The sequence below is a fragment of the Syngnathoides biaculeatus genome, chromosome 7 (assembly GCF_019802595.1).
Source record: "Syngnathoides biaculeatus isolate LvHL_M chromosome 7, ASM1980259v1, whole genome shotgun sequence".
Lineage (NCBI taxonomy): Eukaryota > Metazoa > Chordata > Actinopteri > Syngnathiformes > Syngnathidae > Syngnathoides > Syngnathoides biaculeatus.
This window is the reverse complement of record NC_084646.1, coordinates 28,552,046-28,579,917: the sequence shown is the minus strand read 5'-3', so window position 1 is coordinate 28,579,917 and position 27,872 is coordinate 28,552,046. Positions and strand designations below refer to the sequence as shown.

At 41.8% G+C, this 27,872-nt stretch overlaps 1 protein-coding gene across 1 annotated transcript; it reads right to left on the bottom strand.

The window, feature by feature from the left end:
• Positions 1 to 27,821, bottom strand: b3galt2 (UDP-Gal:betaGlcNAc beta 1,3-galactosyltransferase, polypeptide 2). Its single transcript, XM_061825041.1, has 2 exons — positions 27,187 to 27,821; positions 1 to 2,130 (listed from the first exon to the last, which is right to left on the bottom strand). Exon 2 carries the CDS (start codon positions 1,819 to 1,821, stop codon positions 493 to 495), a length of 1,329 nt encoding a protein of 442 aa, XP_061681025.1. The 5' UTR covers positions 1,822 to 2,130; positions 27,187 to 27,821; the 3' UTR covers positions 1 to 492.
• Between the last annotated feature and the right edge of the window lie 51 nt (positions 27,822 to 27,872).

Genomic DNA, 27,872 nt, shown 5'->3' with positions numbered 1-27,872 from the left:
TTCATGTTTATTTTGTTTTTTTAGATAAAATACAGGATATGGCAGATAAATCTTTAGAATTTGTGGTACTTAATGAATCTGAAAATTAAACACCGACAGAAACACAGAAAGAGGTCAGATGAAGTGATCAACGGCAAAGATTTTCATTCATATTTAGGTAGTATAACTTTCAACAAAATACATATACAGTACATTTCCCTTTGTCTGTGTAAACACATTTATGTCTTTTGAAGCTTTAGTTGGATAGCTGTGTGGAATACTCTACAAACTTTATTTCAGTCTCCATGCTCCATATCGCAAATGTGTCATTGCACCTTTGCAAAAGTACATTTATACAATACTTGACATTTCCCTCTCAAAAAAAGTTTAAAAGATCAACTGTACACAATACCAAAAACAATGTGCTTTCCCTATACTGTATAATAAGTTGTGCTGAGGTCCAAAAAGTCCTGCATCAGCTGTTAGATTGCACACATCTCTAATTACAAATTTTCAAGGAGACCGCTCTCCATGGAACCTTCTGTGCCTATACCTTCCATTCTTTTCCTTTGCCAGGTTGATACAGGCATTGTGCTTGTTACTCTGCAAGTGATTCCAGTACTTGATAAGTTCATTTGGGTGGAACTGATGGGATGTGATAAGGTGGCTGTATTTACAACTGGAATAAGACACCCTCCAGTGGTTAAAGAGAAATTCATTGGGAGGTGGTGTTGGGTCGATGCGCAACTTTGCAAGGCATATTCCCACATAAACATCCTCAAGGTGAAGCCTGCGTATGCTGAGTGAGGCCTGGTAGATCAGTTCTGCCATGTCCCCTGAGAACACGTACCCTGTGCCAGAGCAGAATGTCGGGTAACGCTCACTTGGGTACAGCTCTGGCGGCATGTACCACTTGCTGTCCTTATTTCGGTTTGGGGCGTAGCCTCTCATCAGATAGCCTGTGAAGTATTTCTGCTTTGGAGGCAACTCGGGCTTTAGCAGCTTCTGAATGAGATACTCTGTATTGACAAACATGTCGCTGTCTGTTTTCATCACATAAGAGGCGTGTGGGCAATATGTAGCCACCCAGTTCATGGCCATTAAAGTCTTGATCGTCAGGTTGTAATATGTGTCCTGATATTCTTGCTGGATTATGTCATGGTAAACGCGGCTCTCCTCCTCAATTCTGCTCTGAAGGAAGGTGTCCAAGCTTGTTCCCATACCAAGCAAGAAGAGACGTACGAAGCCCAGGCCCATTGCTATGCTGTCATTGCCCCATGTTTGCCGTATGGCATTACGAGCATCAGCCTGGCCAGGTTCAGCAGCAATGAGTAGGATGAGGAATGGTGTACTGTCGCTGCACTTGAAAGGCTGGTTCAGGATGTAACGGTAAGGCTGAGCACTGAGCCTCCCTCCCACACCCATCTCCTTCTGTAAACTGTTGTTGGCACTCATAGAGTCTCCAAGTCCCATTGCAGCTATTCGGACACCTCCTCCTCCACCAAGTTCTCCTCCTGTCTCCCCGGCAGCCCCTTCTACCTGCTGAGAACTAAGATTGAAAAGAGGCTTTGATGCTACAAAACCCGCCTCCCGCCAAAGGCTCCTAAGCGAGCTACTCTGGTTGGCTTCCCCTCTAGGATGGCGGAAACTCCTGACAGCGTAGGCCAGAGGGTTTTCCCGCGGCCCGGTACGGCCAGGCAGCCAGTCCTGCCGACTGAAAAATGAGAAGAGGGTAAAGAGCAGCGCAAGTGAGAGTAGGCCTGCCACATGGGTCCGAAATAATGAGCGCTTGACGGTCCAAGTCATCTTGATGGGACAGCAGTGACGGCGTCTCCACGGCATGGTGCAGGTTGGGGGTTATGGGGGCTGTTGCAGCTGCTGCTCGAGAATGGGCGGCGGCGGCAGTCAGATACAGTCACCTCAAACATGTGGTGGCACAAAATAAAAGTTGTTTGACCTGACAGATGAAGTAAAATATCTGGTTGGAGTCTTTCACATAGCACAGCTTAAAAGTGCTCCTGGTGCCACTGAGTAATATCTAATGGTTTCTTCTTGAAAGAGTTCTCTTTGGAACTTTAGATGAGCACATGGTCACACATCATGGTCTATATCTTGCTTGTTCAGGATATGATAATGGTCACTTCCTCTAATCTGAAAAGTAAAGACAGAAACAAAAAAATAAGCTTCGCATTAGATTTGGGGCAGTTAATTTTCACTTATACCAAATTGCATATTAGTTGTCTAATATAATCCCTCCCCACTTCGCTGGATCACCTTTCGGGGATTCAGTGCATTGCACCCCCCCCCAACAAAAGACAGGTCATCTCACAGTACTATATCATTTTAAGAAGCCCCCCTCACCCCTCCAAAAAAAGCCAGATCTGCCTCTTGGAGATAATTGGATGCATCATTGAAGCTCCACCCAGCAGCTCACTTTCTCCCTCCCTTCTTCTTCCAACACGCCATTTTCCACGGCTGTTGACTCTGTGTGCAAAACCTCTTTCATTCAAAATGTATCCAAAGTGGTCGTGCCTGATCTTAAAGCAGCTGCCGAAACACCCAAGCTGAAGTGAAAGATGCAAAATTAGAGGATTGCTTGAAAATAAAGCCGCTTTTGTTTTGTGGACAGCAGATTGCAAAAAAAAAAAAAAAAAAAAAAAAATTGCCCTGATTATAATGAGGAAGAGGAGGGGAGAGAGGTGATGGATGGGTAAAAAAGTGAAACTTTTGGATATGATCAAAGACTACAGAAGTTACGCTTTTGCGGTGCCATTCTAGTGTGAATCAATCAGTGGCGCACCACATAAAGAATGATGTGGTCAACATCAACTTTAAGCTGCAATGAAGCATTCAACCCCTCGAGGACGTGGCTTTTCGGCAAGCAAAGGTTGGTTTGAAAAATTTTAAACACCTGCGACATTATGGTCCAAGCTGTCGAGTTTAGGAATTGTGTTGATGGCGTTATATCCTTCTACAGGGTGTTGGATTAAATAAATTGTAAGTAATTTTTTTTTCATCTACCGTCACGGAAAGTCTCTCTCAGACTTTGTGTTGAATAAGAAGCAGGAAGTGATGATTTTTGCAGACGCCTCCTGTGGCAGGGTCACATATTTACACTTATAGTACCTGTGAGAGATTAGCTGTTTTTTCTGCGTGTTAGCCAAAATGCCAGGTCATTGTATTGCTGGATTTTGCTCAAACACTTGGGAGGATGGAGTCACTCTTATGTTTCCAAAAGACCTGGTTGAAAAATGGATTGCACCGATGCAAAGGATGAGAGCTTTGTGGGTTCGAAATGACAGGTAGTTGTGTATAGAGCAATAACAAAAAATAGTCGAGAGGGACGACGAAATCCTCCTCTCAGAAAGTAACAAAAGAGCCGCGTCATAATAACTTAATAAGTACGTAGGACAGAGGTGCTAAATGTGTCAATGTGCGCAGGCCGGTGTTAGCCCCGATGCGGAGGTGGATTGGGCGGGGAGGTGGTTTGGCCGCGTGCGGGAGGAGAAAGGAGCTCTTGCCCTAACCGGCCACTGGTGTCTGGGCACCCCTGAAGTAGTTACCTTGCCCGGCATGGGTCCTCCTGAGTACGCTACATACTGTCATACAAACTGTCAGGGAGTCTGTTGTTAGTTGGAAGTGATCCGCATATCATTTAAATATGGCTCAAAACACTAGGGTAATATTACCCCGGTCACTTAACTCGATTGTGAATGTTCTCTTCTTCCGGAAGAGCTTCCGTGTCAGAAGGGGCATCAGAAAATTCTGAAAAGCTCTCTTCTTCCTCTCCCATAGCATATAAAAGCACATACAAAAAATAATCTCCAAATAAACTGCACCAGGATGGAGTGATTTTGTTTGTGTTTGGATGTGAAGTGCATATACCATTTCAACACTTGGTTTGTAAGCTATCTATCACATCTGACCATGACATAAATCTAGAAACACATCAAAAACCAATCATTGCACTCAGACAAAATAGACAGAGATCTAGCCTGATGATGTCCATGGCAGAGAACTCAAATCGAAAGTCCAAACCAGACACCAGCAATTAAGATGTTGTCAGAAAATTCAGTCACTTCAAATACTTTCTGATCAAGAGCATAATTCATGGTTTTATCAATCAAGGCAAGTTGTCCTGGTTCTGAAACAGAAAACCAGCCGCAGACCGTGACTCTCCCAACACCATACTTTGACTATTATTATTGAAGTGCCACTGTCATGAAATGCATGATTTTTATTATGTTATTAATGAAAAAACGGCAGCCGACATGGACCCATGCGTTTTTTCACCACAAAACATGATTTTGACATATACAGCATTTTGTAACTCCCGCCATGAAATCCTCTCGAGGGATTTGTTTTCGAGAAGAAGCAGGAAGTACATGGCAGGAACGCCCTCAAGTTGACTCGTTTGTTTCCATGAGTTTTACCTCCAGGAAGGTAGCTCGTTGTTCCTTCATGTTAGCCAAAATGCCGGCTCTTTGCATTGCTGGACATTGCTTAAACACTCGGGAGGATGGATTTACCCTTCATAAGTTTGCAAGAGACCCGGTTCGTCGTGAAAATTGGATTGCACGGGTGCAGAGGACGAGATCTTCGTGGGTTCCAAATGACAGGTAGGTGTGTATACAGCTACTAAAAAAAAATAACAGTTTGGGGCAGACCACGTAATTGTTCTCTCATAACGTAACAAAAGATCCGCATACGAAATGTGTTGATGTGCGCGTCGGACAGCGTCGGGGTGCTGCGTCGCTTCGCCAGCGAAGGCAGTGCTTCGGGGTCGCGGACGCCGATGGCTCTGAAGAGCGCTGCCACAATGCAGCACTCAGCCGCAAGCAAAGACAACGCCGTAAATCGCCCCGGCTCGACGGTGTTGTTCATCGCGAACTGTGGCGGCTATGAACCCCCTAAAGCAGCAGGCTTGGCTCCGTGATAAGTCACCTCGGCGCCGAAAATAAGCAACACCGGCTGGCTGTGATGAGTCGCAATGGCTCGGACGGGAGGCGGTTTGGCCGTGATCGTTTATAATCTGAATATGGTTCGAAACAATTGTGTAATATTGCCTTAGTAACTTAACTCGTTTGTGTGGTGTTCTTTTCGAAAAGAGCTCCAGTGTCAGAAGGGGCGTGTTCGTCTCCCATAGTTAGGGTGCACCACGTTTTTTCATTGGCGAATGTCCGGGTGACGTCACGGACAGAGGATGCAGCCAATATGGTGACCACTTGGATGTCGTAGAATGACACTTCTGAAACTTTGCGCATTGATGACGCGCTCTACGCTCACATTTATTTTTTAACAAAGACATTGAAGTGAATAATGTTATATGTATTTTTCATTACAATATCTATTTTAGAATGTTTAAAATGTACTTTATATTGGGCTATCAGTGACCCTTTAACTTGACACTTGTAGTGTTGTAATTTTTTTCTCAAGAGGCCAATGTGTAAATGCTGTGCTGTTGAATAAACATTCTGGTACCCGCACGACAGCCCCGGAGAAACGGAAGTGATGTCACAGCGGCACACCGAAAGTGACGCCACAACCGGGTGTCGCGGACATTCGGTGCTACAGAGAAGACAGCAGACGATTGCTTTGTTTGTGACTTTCTGTACTGCAATAAATATGTTATTTTATTATTGTTTAACTAGACACTTCTAGTGTTGTAATCTTTGTCTCAAGTGGGCAAAGTATAAATGCTGAACTGTTGATTAAACATTCTGGTACCCACGCGGCTGCTCCAGCACTATTGTCTCCGAGTGATGAATGGTAAATATACAGTGATGTAATACAGTAAGTGTTTTGTAAGTGTGTTATAATTATATTATACATTTCTAATACTCTATATATTATATTTATACGGTTATATAATTAAAGATTTGTGTCAAATACATAAATATTGTTTACATATTTTAAACATTCAATCTGGTACTTACATAAAGATACATCCCCGCTAATTCGCAGTTTTTCACTTTTTGCGGGTGGTTCTACTAATTAACTGCGAAAAATGATGGATTACTGTACTTATGTCTCACACTTTCATCGTATTGGTGATTTGCTTTGACACCACGAATGCAGTTCTATCATATTTTTAAAACACTCCCATATTATGTGCTTCTTGGTAGCCTACAATTGTAAGTACCTCTCTAGGATAATCTAATCGGACATTTTAAAACGAAAAGAGGCATCAATATGGCCACATTGAGTGGACTAGGACGGACAACGCAACATGGGATGTGGTTCGTTGAGAGGAAGGATCAGGACAATTGCAAACCATTATACATTGGGATGTGAGTCTGCATGGCTGTTTGTTCATATGTGCCTTGCGATTGGCTGGTGACCAATTCAGGGTGTACCCCGCCTCCCACCCGATGATGGGATAGGCTCCAGCACACCTGTGACCCCAGTGAGGAAAAGGAGGACCGAAAATGGATAGACTTATGTGTATTGGAACTATTAGAAATGGAAAAATGGCTGTGCATTAAATGATCTGCGTGTATGGCGGAAAAAGAAGCCACAGACAGAATTCTGCCTGGTAGTGGTGAAAAAAGCACATACAGTATTTGTAGAATAGATCAGAGAGTAATATTAAATGAGCATGTTTCTAAGTGATTTTTGTCATAAAATTACTACTATAACCAAATATAAAAATTGGATCACATTACAAAATTACAGTCTCAAAGGACTTAATAAATGTGCTGGACATGAAATGGTAATTCATGCATGTCATTATTACGCTTATAATATAAAGTGGAGGTTTGCACAAAATGATGCAGAATAATACAACAAGGTGCTTGGGCAAGTCAGTGTCATCAACCCCCTGTCAAGCAGCGATTTCTAGAGAGCAAACGCATTCGGTCACAATGAGTTTTCAGGGTCCATCAGGCAGTGGAGCTAAAGCCACTGTCAGCCTGTGGCGATAACAATCTTCCTGCGTCAATCACCTTAAGCTTATCAACACTGGCTACCTGTCGAAGTGAGACCATCCAGACTGCCCAGTTTGCAGCAATATATCAGATGCACACTGCTACATACAGTATGTATACACTCATATTGACACGTGACATGAATAAAAAAAATCTTTTTAAGCAAGAGAAGCATAATGACAATGATTTTCTCGTATTGCTATTGCTCCTGCTACAGAGAACCTACAAAGCTGACGAAAACACGACACTGGAGTGTTGAGAAGCTTTTGGAAAAAATGTCATTTGGAAAGGTGAAACAAAAAAGTCCTGGTCTAAATTTTATTAAAGAAATATCAAGAAGGACATGCAATGTGCAATTTGGAGAAAACAGCCTTAAAACCTGAGAAATTTGTTCATGAGGTGGAAACCGACCCGCCCCCTTGCCAAATGCACGTCGCAGTGGGAACGGACTCGCCACCTCAAGTGCACGTCGCAGTGGGTACGGACTCGCCACCTCGCCAAGGGCACGTAGTTGTGGAGACTGACCCGCCTCCCCGCCATTCCCACGTCGAGGTTTTGGCTGTTCCGAGCAGAGTTCACGCGGCAGTCGGAGCTGACCCGCTCCCGAGACACACCCACGTGTCAGTTTCGACTGACTCTCTGCCGACTCTCGTTCACGTTGCCCTGGAAACGGATTCCCCACCGCGCCACGCCCACGTTGCTGTTTCAACGGATGCACTGCAAGCTCACGTGGCAGTGGGGACCGACCCGATGCTGCCTCACGTTGCTGTCCAGGATGTGGCGACGTCTCCACAGCCGCTTCTCGTCCGTGCTCTGGAGTACCAGTGGCGACCGGCCCGCGGACGCTCCACATTCCTGCTCTGTCGGAGACGGGCACGCCCATACGTTCCCGTCCAGGAGGGGGCGATAGTGACACTGACGCCGCCTTCTCACGTTGCTGTCCAGGAGGGGGCGATGGTGTCGCCGCCTTCTCACGTTGCTGTCCAGGAGGGGGCGATGGTGTCGCCACCTTCTCACGTTGCTGTCCAGGAGGGGGCGATGGTGTCGCCGCCTTCTCACGTTGCTGTCCAGGAGGGGGCGATGGTGTCGCCGCCTTTTACCGTTGCTGTCCAGGAGGGGGCGAAGGTTGTCGTCGCCTTCTCACGTTGCTGTCCAGGAGGGGGCGACGGTGTCGCCGCCTTCTCACGTTGCTGTCCAGGAGGGGGCTACTACTACTAGCTGTATCGTTCACGTTGAGGCTGCTCGGCCCAAGTTAGTTTAGCGCGCTAGCAATCTTACCTAATCCCTTACATCCACATGTCCTTTGAATCGTCATATCCATTATAATTTTACACAGGTAGTATGTGATTTGTATAATCTATACGCTGGCTGTGTTTATTTGATAGCTTTTATCTGACTTAAACTTTAACAGAGATTAAGTAGTATGTAAACTCTGTATCTTATGTGTTGACTTTGTATATTTGATTGCTTTTATCTAACTTTGACATTAACATGGACTAAGTAGTGTCTAAATTGTGTATCTTACGTGTTGATTTTGTATATTTGATTGGTTTTATCTGACTTTAACTCTAACAGAGACTAACTAGTGTGTAATTTGTGTATCTTATGTGCTGACTTTGTTTATCTGTTTGCTTGTTTTTGTCTATTTGCAGTCCAAAGGCGTGCACAATTCCTGTGCATCCTGTAGGCCGGTCCCAAGCTCCGATAAATGCAGAGGGTTGCGGCAGGAAGGGCATCCGACGTAAAACTGTGCCAAACATATATGAGCGTTCATCAAATGACTTCCATAACGTATAGGTCGTGGCCCATGCAAACTATGCCAGCCCCCGCACTGTTAATCTGCAAGGCGTAGGTACAAATTCAGGTAATGTAGGTCAAAGACAAAAAAATAGGAGGAAAGCGACTTAGTTGGCAGAAAAAGAAAAGGCATCCACACTCCCTACAACTGTGTGTAGGGACTTTGAATGTTGGGACTATGACAGGAAAAGCTCAGGAGTTAGTTGACGTGATGATTAGGAGAAAGGTTGATGTATTGTGCATCCAAGAGAGCAAGTGGGAAGGGAGGAAGGCTAGAAGCTGAGGAACAGGTTTTAAATTCTTTTACCATGGAGTAGATGGGAAGAGAAATGGAGTAGGGGTTATTTTAAAGGAAGAGCTGGCTAAGAATGTCTTGAAGGTGAAAAGAGTTTCAGATCGAGTGATTAGGCTGAAATTTGAAATTGAGGGTATAGTGTATAATGTGATTAGCAGCTGTGTCCCTCAAGTAGGATGTGACCTTGAGATGAAAGAAATTTTGGAAGGAAATAGACGAAGCAGTCCTTAGCATCCCAGAGAGAGAGAGAGAGAGAGAGATGTGATTGGTGCAGATTTCAATGGAGATGTTGGCGAAACAAACAGGGGTGATGAAGAAGAGATGGGTAAGTATGGCATTCAGCAAAGAAACATTGAGGGTCAGATGGTGGTGGACCTCACAAAAAGGATGGAATTGGCAGAGGTGAACACTTATTTCCAGAAGAGGCAGGAACATAGAGTGACCTACAAGAGCGGAGGAAGGAGCACGCAGGTGGATTATATTTTGTGCAGATCTGAAAGAGGTTACCGACTGTAAGGTAGTGGTGGGGGAGAGTGTGGCTCGGCAGCATAGGATGGTGGTGTGTAGGATGACTATGGTAGCGGGTAGGATGATTAAAAAGACAAAGGTAGAGCATAAAATCAAGTGGTGGAAGTTGAGAAAGGAAGACCAACTTATTCAGTAGAATACTAGCAGGAGAGAAGATGCCAGAAGAATGGTGTAAAAGTGTGCTCGTCCCCATTTTTAAGAACAAAGGTGATTTTCAGAGCTGTGGAAACTATAGAGGAATAAAGATGTTGACCCACACAATGAAGTTATAGGAAAGAGTAGTGGAGCCTAGATTCAGGACAGAAGTAAGTGTCTGTGAGGAACAGTATGGTTTCATGCCTAGAAAGACTACTACAGATGCATTATTTGCCTTGAGGATGCTCGTGGAAAAGTACAGAGAAGGACAGAAGGAGCTATATTGTGTCTTTGTAGACCTAGAGATAACCGATAGAGTAAAAAGAGAGCAACATTGGTACTGAATGCGCATGTCTGGTGTGGCGGAGAAATATGTAAGAATAGTACAAGACATGTATGAGGGCACCAGAACAGCGGTGAGGTGTGGCGTTGGTGTGGCAGAAGAATTTAAGGTGGAGGTGGGACTGCATCAGGGATCCGTGCTGAGTCCCTTCTTTTTGACGGTAGTAATGGATAGGCTGACAGATGAGGTTAGATTGGAATCCCCTTGGACTATAATGCTCGCCGATGATATTGTGAACTGCAGTGAAAGCAGGGAGTAGGCAGAGGAACAATTAGAAAGATGGAGGCACGCACTGGAAAGGAGGGGAATGAAGATGAGCCGAAGTAAAACAGAATATATGTGCATGAATGTGAGAGGCGGAGGAGGAGGAGTGAAGCTCCAGGGAGAAGAGAAAGCGAGCGCGGATGACTTCAAATACTTGGGGTCAACAATACAGAGCAATGCAGAGTGTGGTAAAGAAGTGACAAAACGGGTCCAAGCGGGGTGGAACAGTTGGCGGATGGTGTCTGGTGTGGTATGTGACAAAAGAGTCTCTGCTAGGATGGAGGGCAAAGTTTATAAAACAGTGGTGAGGCCGGCCATGATGTACGGATTAGAGACGGTGGCACTCCAGAAACAACAGGAAGCAGAACTGGAGGTAGCAGAAACGAAGATGCTGAGGTTCTCCCTTGGAGTGAACAGGTTGGATAGGATTAGAAATGAGCTCATGAGAGGGACAATAAAAGTTGGATGTTTTGGAGACAAGGTTCGAGAGAGCAGACTTCGATGCTTTGGACATGTTTAGAGGCGAGAGAGTGAGTATATTGGTAGAAGGGTGCTGAGGATGGAGCGGCCAGGCAAAATAGCGAGAGGAAGACCAAAGAAAAGGTTGATGGATCTTGTGAGGGAAGACATGAGGACAGTGGGCGTTGGAGAAAAGATGCACGAGATCGGCTTAGATGGAAAAAGATGACACACTGTGGCGACCCCTAACGAGACGAGCCGAAAGGAAAAGAAGAAGATTGAAGGTACAGTAGGGTTAGAAGTATATTCATTATCATGAGAGCCATTTACAATATTTTGTTCTTATATATTGCTTAATACAGAAACCGATGGAAGGAAGTCAATCCCAAATTGTAGATTCACAGATGGACATCTTACTAGAAAAATATAACCACACTCTGTGATGCTGGCTCCACACAAAAAGCCAATATTCTGAGCTTGTTAAATCAGCTGTCAATCAAAATTGACTTTAGCAGTCATTTTGCCAAATGATCACATAACAGATCATCAGACAAGTGTTACGTTTTATTCCTCACACCTGTGCAGCCATCTAACATTGCGAAAAACAGTTACAAATGAACACTAAAATTTCCAAGCAGAACAATACAGAAAAAAGCAAACTGTGCAACTCTCTTCTGATAAACACAAAGAAAGTAACTTTGGTCCACTTGCCAGGCAAGCAAATGTAATATTCAGTAGGTCAGCTTTTTTTTTTTTTTTTTTTTTTCTGCAGCTTTAGCTTGGTTTGTCTTGAGATACAGGATTTGTCAGTCGGTTGTTTTTGATAGCGTGTGTGTGTGTGTGTGTGTGTGGTGTGTGTGTGTGTGGTGGTGGAGGGTTGTTAAACTTTTTTAATTTCTTGATGTGTTTGCTCAATTATTATGAGAACTCGTGAGGAAAAAATGATTAACATTTCATTGCCATTGTGCACACTTCATAATAAATGACCAAACAATGAGATTTCAGGATAGCTTTGTTTAAAAGGTTATCAATCCTCATGTAGGAAATCACCAGGGCTTGAGAGATTTCAAGTGCCAGCTAAATAAGTATTGAATATCATCAGCTTTTAAGAAGTCTTTAAACATGCAATGGCCACACATGCAGCAAATGACTGTATCAGAGTACAAGACAAATTTGGTCTTTTCCGACTGCACTATGTCAGACTACTGCCCTCAAATCAAGCTGTTTCTTGGGCAGATAGGGGCAACGTTACACGTTTTATTACGATAGCACTGTACCCCATCTTTTCCGATCACTACAGTTTATCTTATCAAATCAAACACTGTCGGAGAAACGAAACCAGAAAACGTGTCACCGGTCAACGTGGCTGGATACACTCGTTAACGTGGTCGACGGAAGCAACAATTCACTGCACCAATATTTTGTTTCTGCGTGTGTGCGTGGGTGTGGTGGGACAAAATGAAGAAAAACATGGTATTTGTAACTGGTGTCGGGAAAGAACATTTATTCCAGGATTGCTTGAGGTACTTTCACATACTTTAAATAGAATACAACTTGCAAGCAGGCAAGAATATTGAATATAGCCTAGCAAGCCAGTGCTAGGACATACGGTTGTAAAGTGCCATGAATATGTATTTGCCCCCTCCTTATTTCTGTTTTTATCTATTACACACACACACCAAGGTTTCAAATCATCAGAATAATTTTTTATATCGCTCAGAGACAACCCAAGGAAATACAAAATTCAGTTTTCAAATGACAATTCAATTTATTAAGGAACAGAAAAAATACAAACCTTTCTGACCCTCTGTGAAAAGATAATTCCCCGCTTGTTAAACCACAAAGTCACTGTGACTAACCACAGATTTAGAAGTGGTGAGTCTGGAAAAGATTACAAAGCCATTTCCAAGGCTTTGGGGCTTCCATCACACACCTGTCAGAGGCATTATCCACAAATGGAGAAAACCGGCAATGGAGGGAAACCTTCCCAGGAGTGGACAACCAATTAAAATTACTCCAAGAGTGCGACAACGACTCATGCAGAAGGTTCCAAAAAACACACCAAAAAAAACAAACAACATCTAAAGACCTGCAGACCTCGCTTGCCTCAGTTAAGGTCAGTGTTTGTGATTCTACCATAGGAAAGACACTGGCTAAAAATGGCATCCATGAGAGGGTTCCCAGACGAAAACCCCTGCTGTCAGTAAAGAATACAAAGGCTCATCTCACATTTGCCACAAAACATCTTGATGATCCTCAAGACTATTGGAGAAACATTCTGTGGGTTGACAAGTCCTGAAGAAGAACATCCAGCCATCATTTCGTGCCTTCAAACTCAAGTGCTCATGAATCATGCAGCAGGGCAACGATCCAAAACACACCTGCAGGTTCACCTCTGAATGGCTAAAAAAATAAATAAAAAAGAAACTTTTGGAGTGGCCAAGTCAAAATTCAGATTTAAATCCAATTGAGATGCTGTAGTGTGACCTTGAACAGGTAGTTCATGCTTAAAAACGCTCTAATATGGCAAAGTTGAAACAATTTTACAAAGAAGAGTGGGACAAAATTCTTCCAGAGCGACGTGAAAGACTCATCATCAATTATCGCAAAGGCTTGATTTCAGTGATTGCTGCCAAGGGTGGCACAACCTGTTATAAGGTTCATAGGCAATAACAACAACAAAGAGGATCAGAAAGGTTTTGATTTTTTTTGTGTGCCTCAATAAATTTAAATGTCATTTAAAATCTGCATTTTGTCTTTCCTCGGGTTGTCTCTGAGTGATACTAATATTGGTGTGATAATTTGAAACATTTGTATGGTAGATATGCCAAATCATGAACAGAAATCAGGAAGGGGGCGATTACTTTTTCACAGCACTGTAAATACACATACAACCACCCAACTACACAAACAAACACAGGATTTTTTTTCTTTAAAGCTATTTTCACTACAAGATCATATAGACATTTTTTTTCTTGTGAATTGTATTGTAAACCCTCTTGAGCAGGGGTGGTCAATACGTCAATCGTGATTCACTTTCGGTCGATCGCGACGGCGTGCCAAAAAAAAACAAACAGAAAAAAGACATCTGCTGGATTTTTTTTTAACTTTAGCTCACTCCGCATGTGGAAACAACAGACAGTACAGGAAAAAACGCTGTCAGTGAATTCCCCCCTATTTTAAGCCCTCGCTTAACAAACATGAGTATGGAGGCTGCAGTAAAGAAGACAAAACATCACATTCATACAGAATCTGAGGTGGACTTTTTTTCCCCGATGTCATTTTTTAAGTGCGTTTGCCTCATCTGCCAGTGTAGTGAAATGTGGAACGGCTTTTTCGAATTGTTTATGGAAAATATGACACTGACATTCCGCCGAAAAGCAAGCTCGGAATGAGAAAAGTGAATGAACTAAAGTCCCAAGTGGCCGCACAGCAGTCACTTTTCCCACAATATAGTTCAACAGTGAAAGCCGCCACCGTCGTTTCCGTGTTCGTCACATCACACATAAAAGAGGCATAGCTGAGTCGTTGTTCTGATCTTTTAAAATTAAGGCGGAAATATTATCTTCAATAAAATCTCTGCTGCTGTAAAGGAGTACAGTTACACGGTGCTGTGAAACCATGGCTGATGTGTAAAAGGACATCGGAGATTTTAAGTGTTTCTCACTGCTGTTAGACAAATCCACTGACATGAAAGACACAGCACAGGTGTGCATTTTCATTTGTATGGTGTTTAGTGATCATCAACGTGAACTCAGATAGTTACAAATTTTTTTTTAAAGTTAATTATCTTGTGTAATATTGGCTTATGCAGTTATGCAAGGCACACAAACATACATTTACACATAAAGAATCCTCAATATACTTTAAAATAAATATGTTTTGCATTTTTGTAGTGGGTAGCTCTTTGTTACTTGGTCATTCTATTTCATCATTGGTCATTCTAAAAAAAAAAAAAACATCACCCCTATTCATTTCTCATGACATGACCACATATATTTCAACTGAATTAAACTATATTGTGAAACTAACTGAGTCCAGCAAATCCTTTTTTCCCCACTTTAGTTTCTTTGCGTCATGTATTATCATCCTACGTTTGCCTCCCCAAATGTGTAAAGAAAGCTTGGAGAATAGCAATGAAGATATTACTTTTAATTTAGTAAAACTGAGGTCATTTTTGTCATTCAGTATATTTTCCACAAGATAACTCAATTTGAGGGTATTCACTCACATAAGAGGTTCGAGTTTACTTTTCTTAAAAACAATCTGAAGCATGTCTCCATCCATCCATCCATCCATCCATCCATCCATTCATCCATCCATCCATTCATTTCTCAGCTGCTTATCCTCTCAACGGTAACAGGAATGCTTCAGCCTTTCCGAGTTGTCAACGGGCAGGAGGCAGCGTACACCCTGATTTGGATGTCAGCCAATCGTAGGGCACATGGAGGCAGAGAACAGTCATACTCACAATCACACCTAGGGGCAATTTAGAGTGTCCAATTAATGTTCCATGTTTTTGTGGTATGGGAGGAAACAGGGGTGTCCGGTAAAACCCACGCAGGCACGGGGACAACTTGCAAACTCCACACAGGTGGGGCCGGAATTGAACCCTGGACCTCAGAACTGTGAGGCTTATGTTTTACAGCTGTGTCGGCAAAATTCAGACATAATTTAGTGATCTTACTTTATTTTATCATATGATAGAAGCAATTTTCAGGTTAGCACTCTCAAACACCAGCTGGTCTTGCTCTTTATTTATTTAATGGAAATGTCCCCTATCTATCGGTCTATCAGATGTGTATACATTACAGTACTTTGGCACGAAGAGATGTAACTACATGAATATGACCAATCATTTTGCATATAATCTTTGTCTCACTGTTGGTGGATGAAAAATACTTTTACCCATAAAAAATATTTCAAGCTAGGCATGAAAAGACTGTAGTGAGGGGGCAGTTGAAACACAGTCCACAGGGGGAGATTTTTCCACGAATGCCCCCCATGATGTTGACACTGGCCTCATTCACAAACCTAAATCCTGCGTATGCACTTTTTAAAAATGATGTTCATGTGTGATATATATATATATGTGTGTGCACTGTACAGTGAAGAAAGTGAGTATTTGACCCTGCTATATTGCAAGTTCTCCCATTTACAAATCATAGAGGGGTCTGAAATTTTCATCGTAGGTGCATGTCCGCTGTGAGAGATAATCCAAAACAAAAAATCCAGAAATCACAATAAATGATAACGATTTATTTGTGTGAAACAGCTGAAAAAAAGTATTTGAACGCCTGTCTATAAGCTAGAATTCTGACCCTCAAAGAACTGTTAGTCCGCCTTTAAAAGTTCAGCTCCACTCCATGTATTATCCTGATTCAGATGCACCTGTGTGAGGTCGTTAGCTGTATAAAGACACCTGTCCACCCCATACAATCAGTATGACTCAAACTTGTAACATGGCCAAGACCAAAGAGCTCTCCAAAGACACCAGAGACAAAATTGTACAACTCTACCCAGCTGGGAAGGGCTATGGAGAAATTGCCAACCAGCTTGGTAAAAACAAAAAGGTGCGCAATTGGAGCAATCATTAGAAAATGGAAGAAGCTAAACATGATGGTCAATCTCCATCGGAGTGGAGCCCCATGCAAGATATCACCTCGTGGGGTCTCAATGAAAGGACAGGACTTGCTCAATGACCTGAAAAGAACTGGTACCAAGGTGACTGTTGGTAATACACTAAGACGTCATGGTTTGAAATCATGCATGGCATGGAAGGTTCCCCTGCTGAAACCAGCACATGTCGAGGTCCGTCTTCAGTATGCCAATAACCATTTGGATGATACAGAGGAGTCATGGGAGAAAGTTTTGTGGTCAGATGAGACCAAAATGGAACTTTTTGGTCATAATTCCACTAACGGTGTTCGGTGGAAGAAGAATGATGAGTTCCATCCCAAGAACACCATCCCTAATGTGAAGCATGGGGATGGTAGCATCATGCTTTGGGGGTGTTTTTTGGACATGGGACAGGACGGATGCACTGTATAAAGGAGAGAATGACCGCGGCCATGTATTGTGAGATTTTTGGGAACAATCTCTTTCCCTCAGTCAGAGCATTGAAGATGGGTAATGGCTGGGTTTTTCAACATGACAATAACCCGAAGTACACAGCCAGGAAGACCAAGGAGTGGCTCCTTAACAAGCATATCAAGGTCCTGCCATGGCCTAGCCAGTCTCCAGACCTAAACCCAATAGAAAATATTTGGAGGGAGCTAAAACTCCGTGTCTGTAAGCGACAGCCCAGAAACCCGTCTGATGTAGAGAAGATCTGTCTGGAGGAGTTGGCCAGAATCCCTGTTGCAATGTGTGCAAACCTGGTGAACAACTACAGGAAACGTTTGACCTCTGTAATTGCAAACAACGGCTACTGTACCAAATATTAACATTGGTTTGGTTAGGTCTTCAAATACTTATTTGCAGCTGTATCACACAAATAAATCATTTGAAAAAAATATACATTGTGATTTCTGGATTTTTCTTTTTACATTGCCTCTCTCACAGTGGACATGCACCAACGATGAAAATTTCAGACCCCTCCATGGTTACTCTGTGGGAGAACTTGCAATATAGCAGGGTGTTCAAACACTTATTTTCTTCACTGTAAATGCACCTGCACTGTGATAGATTCAGGGTTCTGTTTAAAGTGCAGAGAACATCATGAAGACCAAGGAACACACCAGGCAGGTCCGACATACTGTTGTGGAGACGTTTAACGCCGGATTTGGATACAAAACGATTTCCCAAGCTTTAAACATCTCAAGGAGCACTGTGCAAGCAGTCATATTGAAATGGAAGGAGTGTCAGACCACTGCAAATCTACCAAGACCTGGACGTCCCTCTAAACCTTCACCTCAAACAAGGAGAAGACTGATCAGAGATGCAGCAAAGAGCCCCATGATCACTCTGCATGAACTGCAGAGATCTACAGCTGAGGTGGGAGTCCATAGGGCAACAATCAGTTGTACACTGCACAAATCTGGCCTTTATGGAAGAGTGGCAAGAAGAAAGCCATTTCTGAAAGATATCCATAAAAAGTCTAATTTAAAAATTGCCAGAAGCCACCTGGGAGACACAGCAAACAGGTGGAAGAAGGTGCTCTGGTCAGATGAAACCAAAATCAAACTTTTTCACCATATTGCAAAATGATATGTTTGGCGTAAAAGCAACACAACTCATCACTGAACATGCCATCACCACTGCGAAAGATGGTGGTGGCAGCCTATGGTTTGGGCCTGCTTTCTTCAGCAGGGACATGGAAGATGGTTAAAATGTATGGGAAGATGAATGAAGGCAAATAAAGGACCATTCTGGAAGAAAACCTGTTGGAGTCTGCAAAAGACCTGAGACTGGGACAGAGATTTATCTTCCAACAGGACATTGATCCAAAACATAAAGCCAAATCTACAATGGAATGGTTGACAAATAAACGTATACAGGTGTTAGAATATCCAAGTCAAATCCAGACCTGAATCCAATTGAGAATCTATGGGCAGAGCTGAAAAGTGCTGTTCACAAACGGTCTCCATCCAACCTCACTGTGCTGGAGCTGTTTTGCAAGGAAGAATGGGCAAGAAATTCAGTCTCTCGATGTGCAAAACTGATAGAGACATACCCCAAGCAACTCGCAGCTGTAATTGCAGCAAAAGGTGGCGCTACAGAGTATTAATCCAAGGGGGCCAAATAATATTTCATGCCCCACTTTTCAGGTTTTTATCTTTTAAAAAAGTTTAAAATATCCAATAAATTTCATTCCACTTCATGATTGTGTCCCACTTGTTGTTGATTTTTGACAAAAAACATTTAATTTTATATCTTTATGTTTGCAACCTGAAATGTGGCAAAATGTTGAAAAGTTCAAGGAGGCCGAATACTTTCACAAGGCACAGCGTATATATATATATATACACATCCATCCATGTGGGATGAAACCAGAGTGCCTGGAGAAAACCCACACAGGCTTCGGGAGAACATGCAAACTCCTCACAGGCAGGTCCGGGATTGAACCCAGGACCTCAGAACTGTGAGGCCAAGGCTTTCCAGTATATATATATATATATATATAACACACGACCAACACAAGAGCAAAGTTGTGACCCTTATCTTTCACTTTTACTTTTTTTTTTTTTTACTTCAAGCATTATCATAGAAAATTAAACAACTACAACTTATTACATACTTTTCTCATTTCTTTTTCTGACACTCACATTTTCCATTTCAAAGCAAGAGGTGTGTCATGTCTGTCTAAGATCCATATATTTCCTAGGAAATTTGAAATAGACTATTCATCGACATTTGTACTTTGCAACTGAAGAATGCTGGCTCAACTTTTGTCATGAAATGACTGAAAGATAAATATTTTATTAAAGTTAACTAAACCAAATCAAAGCAACAAGGAGCAACAAGGTAGGCTATTATTTTCTGGCATGGTCAATGCATTGTTGCCAATGCTACAGAACCAGATGGACCCTTGTACTTAAGACTCCAGACTGTATAACTTTTACAGTTCTATAAAATACATGCAAGCAACACTTCACAATGTGAAATGGCTAATTATTAATTTTCTGAATACTCACAATGTGCAATCAAACATACATTGAGTTAGGATGCAGACTAGACACAGCAAATCCTCTAAAATAGTTTCCATCCACAGTTAACTTTCGATATAGTCACAGCACACCACAATCTGAGTCTGGCATAGAAGGATTCTGACTCCATTTCTCTCAATGTTTTATGTTTACATCATCATCGTCTTAGCTTGGGTTTCACTGTCAGATCTACAGTCTCTGTATTTACCTTTGAGGGTTGTTTTCCCCCCACAGTTGTAAGTCTTTTGTCCAAAAGAGTAAAAATTGTATGACAAAGAAAAGACTGAAAACATATCTTAATTCTCGAGAAATATGCTTGTGCTCTTGGGTGGACTATACTGGAAAGAAGAATTCATTTACTATCCTTATATTGTGCCATGGCTTGAGAAGGATTTTAGGAATTTACTTTTTTCTTCTTCAGGCTATGCCGACTCATGGCGGCTTGTCATAAAACAAATCTTCCAAGGAACCCTTACCTAAGGGTTTGTTCACCAGGCTCTTATTGTCAAAACAACTTTTAGAAAGTCATTACACCTGCAAACATACAAAAAGAGAATAATGTCAAGGTGAGAGGTGGTGGTCTTGCCAGTTTCTCCTGACACTATTTTGTCTCTCATGACTTATTTAAATGGATGTAGCCAGATTTCTCCAACATCAAGGTGGCTGGCGTTTTGAACCTTCCATGTAAATTGAAATGTTTCCCCCCAAAAGAAAGAAAAGGTTTTACAGTGGACCTACAGTAAATATATATTGAAAAGGAAAATATGACATTATGCACATTTTACCTCAGTTTCTTTCATGGGAAGTATTTGAAGTATCCGCAATTATTTGAACAAGGTGACAGCTCTGCGATTGTTGGCCTGTGGTAAGGTGAAGATGCCAGAAAGCATAGACAATTGATGCAGGATTTTGGACCAGTGCCATTGGCACTGTCTCCAGATGAGGAACTGGGCGTGGATTTCCGAAGGAATATTCACAACCACCAACATTGGCAGACAGCCACTGTGCTGACACAGACGATAACATCCTACAGTGTTCGTTGGCATTGAGCAATGCAGTTTAGTTTGGTCTTGTATGCTATTTAGTAAGGTACCAAAAAGTGACTGTACAAAAGTTTATTATCAAACTATAAGGGGTCTTCTTAAATGAAATATTGGGAATATCGTCCATCGTTGTCCTTTGTTACTATTCTGTTTCTCATCCCTACACTATATTGGGGTTTGCTTTTCATGTAGTTTTTAAAAGTAATAATGCTATAACATAAATCCAGTCTTTATAGTTCCAATTGTGGCATAGTATCAGATGAACTGTAGCTCTTGGTTCACATGGGACTTTGAGGGCTTTCTATGACAATATGGTAGCCAATTTTCTTGTGTGGCGTGCAGGATCTCAGCCAATAAAAGTACGGATAATATATTGGAGACCCAGTTTTGTCCAATCTCTGGAACCAGTGAAAGTGATGTGTAAGGAATAAATGCCAGCCAAGATCTCTGCACTCATAACAACCTAATCTCCCATCCTGTGCAGCTTTAAGAAGCAAAAGCATACAATGAGCATTGTGCCAGAAAGGGCGGCACCTGTGGTCCTTCGCGGCAGCCATTCTCAGTATGCTTGTGCAACACAATAACGACACACTCCCACCTCTTGTGTCATCGTGCAATCATATGCTTGTAATTTGTGCCATTACACGCGAGATTTATGCAAGTACAGAAAATTCAGTAGTTTGCAAAAAAAATAAATTAATCACTTTCTTTGATTTATTACATTTTTTAGGCTTTATACGATCAGGATTTTTGGGGCCAATCACCGATCAGCGAGTTTAAAAAATCTGTTCACAAGATGGAACAATGAATTAGGGTTAGTCTATTGACAGTGAAGAAAATAAGTATTTGAACACTCTGCTATATTGCAAGTTCTCCCACTTAGAAATCATGGAGGGGTCTGAAATTTTCATCGTAGGTGCATGTCCACTGTGAGAGGCAATGTAAAAATAAAAATCCAGAAATCACAATGTATGATTTTTAAATGATTTATTTGTGTGCAAAAATGTATTTGAACGCCTGTCTATAAGCTAGAATTCTGACCCTCAAAGAACTGTTAGTCCGCCTTTAAAAGTTCAGCTCCACTCCATGTATTATCCTGAATCAGATGCACCTGTGTGAGGTCATTAGCTGCATAAAGATACCTGTCCACCCCATACAATCAGTAAGACTCAAACTTGTAACATGGCTAAGACCAAAGAGCTGTCCAAAGACAAAAATTTAACAACTCCACATGGCTGGAAAGGGCTTCGGAGAAATTGCCAAGCAACTTGGTGAAAAAAGGTCCACTATTGGAGCAATTATTAGAAAATGGAAGAAGCTAAACATGACAGTCAATATCTCGGAGTGGAGCCCCATGCAAGATATCACCTCGTGGGATCTCAATGATCCTTAGAAAGGTGAGGAATCAGCCCAGGACTACACGACAGGACTTGCTCAATGACCTGAAAAGAGCTGGGACCACCGTTTCCAAGGTGACTGTTGGTAATACACTAAGACGTCATGGCTTGAAATCATGCATGTCACAGAAGGTTCCCCTGCTTAAACCAGCACATGTCAAGGCCCATCTTAAATTTGCCAATGACGGTTTGGATGATACAGAGGAGTCATGGGAGAAGGTTTTGTGGTCAGATGAGACGAAAATTGAACTATTTGGTCATAATTCCACTAAAAGTGTTTGGAGGAAGATGAATGATGAGTTTCATCCCAAGAACAGTATCCCCAATGTGAAGCATTGGGGTGGTAGCATCATACTTTGGGGGTGTTTTTTGCACATGGGACAGCACGACTGCACTGTATTAAGGAGAGAATGACCGCGGCCTTGTATTGTGAGATTTTTGGGAACAACCTCTTTCCCTGAGTCAGAGCATGAAAAACAGGTCGTGATTGGGTCTTTCAACATGACAATGACCTGAAGCACACAGCTAGGAAAATCAAGGAATACCTCCGTAAGCAGCATATAAAGGTTCTGGCGTGGCCTAGCCAGTCCCCACACCTAAACCCAATAGAACATCTTTGGAGGGAGCTGAAACTCTGTGTTTCTCTGCGACAGCCCAGAAACCTGTCTGATGTAGAGAAGATCTGTGTGGAGGAGTGGACCAAAATCCCGGTTGCAGTGAGTGTGAACCTGGTGAACAACTACAGGAAATGTTTGACCTCTGTAATTACAAATAAAGGCTACAGTATCAAATATTAACATTGGTTTTCTCAGGTGTTCAAATACTTATTTGCAGCTGTGTCACACAAATAAATCGTTAAAAAAACCCATACCTTGTGATTTCTGGATTTTTCTTTTTAGATTATCTCTCTCACAGTGGACATGCACATACAATGACAATTTTAGACCCCTCCATGATATTTCTAAGAGGGAGAACTTGCAATATAGCAGGGTGTTAAAATACTTATTTTCTTCACTGTAAATGCCCAGTTCATTCATTGTATATTTTTGTATACTTCGTATATATTATACACACACACACACATATATATATATATATATATATATATATATATATATATGTATATATATATATATATACAATTAATAATGTATCTTTGTTCATGTGTTCATGTCAGTGAGGTATAGTGAGAGAACAAATTAATGGTCGATTAGATAGCATTAAGTACATACAAAAATATCCACTTTTTGTGACATTGTTTGTTGGTGTACCGTGAAATGTTTCGATTCTAAAATACATTCTTTGGCACCATAAAGGTTGGAATAAATAATCTGTATAATAATAAACACAACAGCAGCGTGTTTCCACACAACCAAAGCTTGCTCGGCTTAGTAAAGTTTTGTTGAAAGCAAGCCTTACACAAAGTCCTCTCCTGTCCTGAGCACCAGTGACCACCAATACATGCTTTCCCCCCCATTTTGGTCTTATAATGCAGTCACCGCAATCCACTCATCTTGTCATCCCCAGGTTAACGAGTGTGTCCACTCGCATTTGAGTTGACAAGATAAAGTCCAATGATCGTAAAAAACATGAGGCAGTCGAATGGGAATACGAGATTTTATTGAAATAGTCTGACATCGTGCAATCATGAAAAAGAAGATTTGTCTTGTTGTCTGATCCCCATATTACATGTTGTCCTCCCACGCAGCTGACATTTTTTAAAATACCTTTATTGGCCATCCAATACTTACAGTTATACACCAAAAGACATTTGACAATTCTAAAAATAAACTCACTTTTGTATTCAAACACACTGAGCACAAAGGCGACGCATAGTAAATATCTTGCGGAGCCGCTCAATGACGTCATATCGGGTCAGTGAAATATGACAATAAACTCCATCAACTGATCAGTATAAAATGCTCATGATTGGACAATACCCTTCTCACCAATCAAATCAACGTAAAGTCTAACATTTGGACTGCGACTAGATGCTGGTGTCTCTGCATGATTATGCCCTGGATTTCAGAGAACTGAGTCCAGTTGCTGCAATACAGCCTATCCTTAAAGGGAATGGAAGGATCGCAATGCAACTTTTTGCTAATATTATACAGTTTTTATGCTGAATGCGAATCTTAAATCTGTTATGAAGGAAAAATTTTTATTTTTTTGATTATTTGCAACAAATTATCGCACATTGCCGTATCCGCCGGAAAAGGACGGAACCGTGGCGGAGAAAGCCAATCATGGCCGTGACATAGGACGTTGTGACAACAACATGGATCCCCTAGGATTACACTGTAAGAATGCCGATGAATTTTTCGATAATTCGAGCGATGAACATTATTCTGAGTGGTTCCACGAAGATTGTGAAGAATAAGAGCTTTATGAAGGCGTTGAAGATTATCAATTTGAGACAGTTAGACAGCAAACACATTCTAATTAGGACGAAGTAGCTGGCGATGAAGAAGCCGACACAGCAGTCAGGCCCATTGTGGAGGAAATGCCTCGCATTAGAAATATCGACTGGTAAGTGTTAGGTTCTTGCTCTTGAAGTTCTTGTTTGGTTTAGTTAGTCAGAAACTGAAAAAAAGTAAAGGCTTCGATATTCTGAATGTATATAGGAAGTTTGTTGGTCTTGTTTAGAAATTATGCAAATGCCGTATATTTAGTGATTTGGTACACGACAACCGGGACAACTACTTTGCGTGTAAAATGCTCATTATTGCACCAGAACACGTAGAAGCCAATAACGTACTCTTAAGTTGGTATATTTTCACAAATAAGTAATAATATAATGATATAATGCTGCTTTCTTTCGGCTTGTCCCGCTAGGGGTCGCCACAGCGTGTCATCTCAAATGAACGCTGATATTTGTTTGTCAGAATTTTAATCATAAAATAAAATTTATAACAAATCATTTTTACAGATTGGTTTTAGCTTACAATCACTGAGGAATTCTCGAAACAGATGGGCTTTTCTTTGGCGTGAATATAAAACACTCCCAGGTTATCGTCATTCCAAAACAGGACATCCAAGATTTTGTGACATCAGAGGTCTGCCCACAAAATGAGTTGTTTTGCAGGTAAGAGACACGAGGTCAAAGTTCATGAACTTTAATCCATAAACACTTGTATGTTCAATTGTTCCATAAAATGCATATCTGGTTCGATGTTTTTACCCAAAATATATATATATTTTTGTCTAGATAAGATTATTTGCGTTGGAAATTAGGCATTCCGTACACTTTAAAAATGGCTCCAAAGCAAGGTAATGATGTAATGGGGTTTATTGTGTAAATTAGCCCCACTCTTAGATACTAGTAGAGCGAAAGTGCTGAATGATTCGCTCACATACTTTTTCAGATATTGGCAAAAAATAAAGATATACTTGGTTCCAATGTTTTGGCAAGCATTCCATGGACTTAACCTTTACAAGCAATTGCCCATAATATGCCCATATTAACTATGGGACCAGGATTAACAACAACATGTATTTGTATTAGAAAGTTAATAAAGTGCAGAGATCCCTGGTGCCGAACAATTTTAAAAATGTCAATCCACCGGGACTGAAAAAAATTGGACTGAACTCTTTAGTTTAGGATGTGACAAAGTCCATTGAAAAGTGGGGCCCTCTCGTGGTTTTGCTGTGTCACAGCACCACTTAACTTCAAGGGGTACATGAATCTTTAACCAGTATGTGCCACCCCTTTATGTTTAGTCAATGACGTAGAATCAAAACTGAACTGCGCACAGGCCCCTTTCATGTGGTCAACTCAAAACATTACTTTGGGTCCTATTTCACGTGAAAGTTGATGTCCTTTGACAACCTTACAATGGTACATTGTGAAACATAATAACATCGAATTTAATTGGAATACGTGAGGTTTATTTTATTTTTTTTGTGTCAATATGGTTGTCAAAACTGCAAAGGTCGCAAAGATCTAACTTTTCACCGGTAAGTGTGTTTCAGCTTAACCTTCGTAATTATTTATATATTTGTTGCATCGTTTTCCATAACAATGTGTGTATGTTTACCATACTTTTTGCCCTGACCGGAGGTGAGAACCTGTTGACCATGGGGGAACCAGCGATGGATGCACAGTGCACAGTCCAGTTTTTATTCTACGTCATTGTGTTGTGTGTTATGTTTAAAGCAATAAAAACAAAAAATATAATACGGTCGTGAGTTCATATCTCACTGAGGCCTCTACTACCCAAGAGGAGTTGCGTCAGGAAGTGCATCCGGCGTAAAAACTGTGCCAAACAAGTATGAGCGTTCATCTGACATGTTATGCTATGGCGACCCCTAACGGGACAAGCCGAAAGAAACTTACTATAATAACTAGCTCAGTAATCAACAAACACAAATCCAAAATTTACCTGGCGTGAGAAATGGTGACTGATTTATGAATTTTATTATATTAAACACTTTTCATTTTTTCATCTGGCACCCAATCATGTCATACATGAATGAAATGCGACACGATATCACATTAACCTAGAGACAAGCTGTAGTAAAGTCATCATTATAGTCAATATTTTATGAAAAACATTTCTATGCAATATATACAAATCTGTGACTCTAATTCACAATAAATAGAGTAGTAACACAGTATGCCATGTCATGATAGGTGGCTATTTTTTCCTAAACTGAGGAACCCCTCTGTGTGTGCAGATGAGTTAGATTGTGACATCACAATCACCTCAAAATCTTGTTTTCAGACATATCTTCTGACATGGCAAGAATTTCAGTTCTGTAATTTTCATTTTGATGGGTGGATCAGCATTTTCAAGCTCCAAGCATGAGTATGGAATCAATTGGAAGTCAGTTTTTCATAATCTGCCCCCTTGATTCCGTTTTTATGGTCTACCTGCGCTATTGGCAGCAATTCCTGAGCTTGATTCGCTGCCAAATACCTCCGAGAGCATCAGAAATTCCCTGGCCTTTCCTCTTGGCAGGGCCAAGGTTGTATTTCTTTTCTCTGGACCTGATTATTTGCAAATTAATACAGAATACATTTGGTGATATGTGTGGGGACTGCCAAGAACTTGTTTCCCACTCACAACACTTGAAGTAAAACGTTTCTGCACTCGGATACACGTAACCTGCCATTCTGCACTAGGATACACGTAACCTGCCACCGTCGTATGGCTATGATATATATATATATATATATATATTCTTTTTTTTTTTTTTTTTTTAAGCCAAGCAATTACCTGGTTGAACACCTTGCCTGGGGTACTTTTTCGAACCAATAAATAAATGCTTAATGTACAGACGGATTGACAGTCATGCGCCTGTGCGGGGATGACAGCTGAGAGAAGTGGGTGGAGGCGGCTAAATAAATAATGAGCATGTGGGGGACTCACGAGATGTGCTGTATTCATGTTGATACTGCTTGGTTCTGTCAAGGCTGCTCCTTGTAGTCCACATCGCCGCATCGCTTTTGCCAGTCACCAGCCTCCATGAAACCTCACATGCATTGCTCGTGTTGCGCCATCTCCATAGAATCTTCAACCCTGCAGGTTTTCGAAGTTCCCCTCCTGCTGCAAGTCCTCCTCTCCTCCCTCTCCCGTTCTCCGGCGTCCACCGCAGCCTCCCTCCGCCACTACTTGCTAAATGAGTGGCTGCCCTCCTTACTCTTGTTTACCGCTCGTGGCCAAGTTGCTCTTTCCATGGTGTCGGGTCATTTAAAAACACACAAAAGAGACGCAGCACACAGGCGGGAGGGAAGAACCGCGGCGCGGGTGGTGGACGATTCTCGCCTGGGTAGAGCGATGGAGGAAAAACAATAGAATCCCAAGTGTCTTCTCACTCACGCTTCTGTATATCTGTGGACAAACATGGTGTTTTTCCTCGTTGCTGTACCGTCTTCTTTCGTGGTCCGCATCCTCGGTTATCTGCCTTGGGGCGACCACAGTCGGGATTTGTAGGCGGGTAGGGGAGTCGCTGGGCCGGGCAGGTTGGATGTCAGACTCCGCTCCACTGACTGAACTCTCGCACGTCACCGCGTTTTTAGCCCTGCATCTCACGTGACCTAGATAGATGTTCGTGA

Bases quoted from the DNA above. Each gene is read 5' to 3' on its own strand.
- b3galt2 (XM_061825041.1), bottom strand. From the start codon at position 1,821: ATGCCGTGGAGACGCCGTCACTGCTGTCCCATCAAGATGACTTGGACC.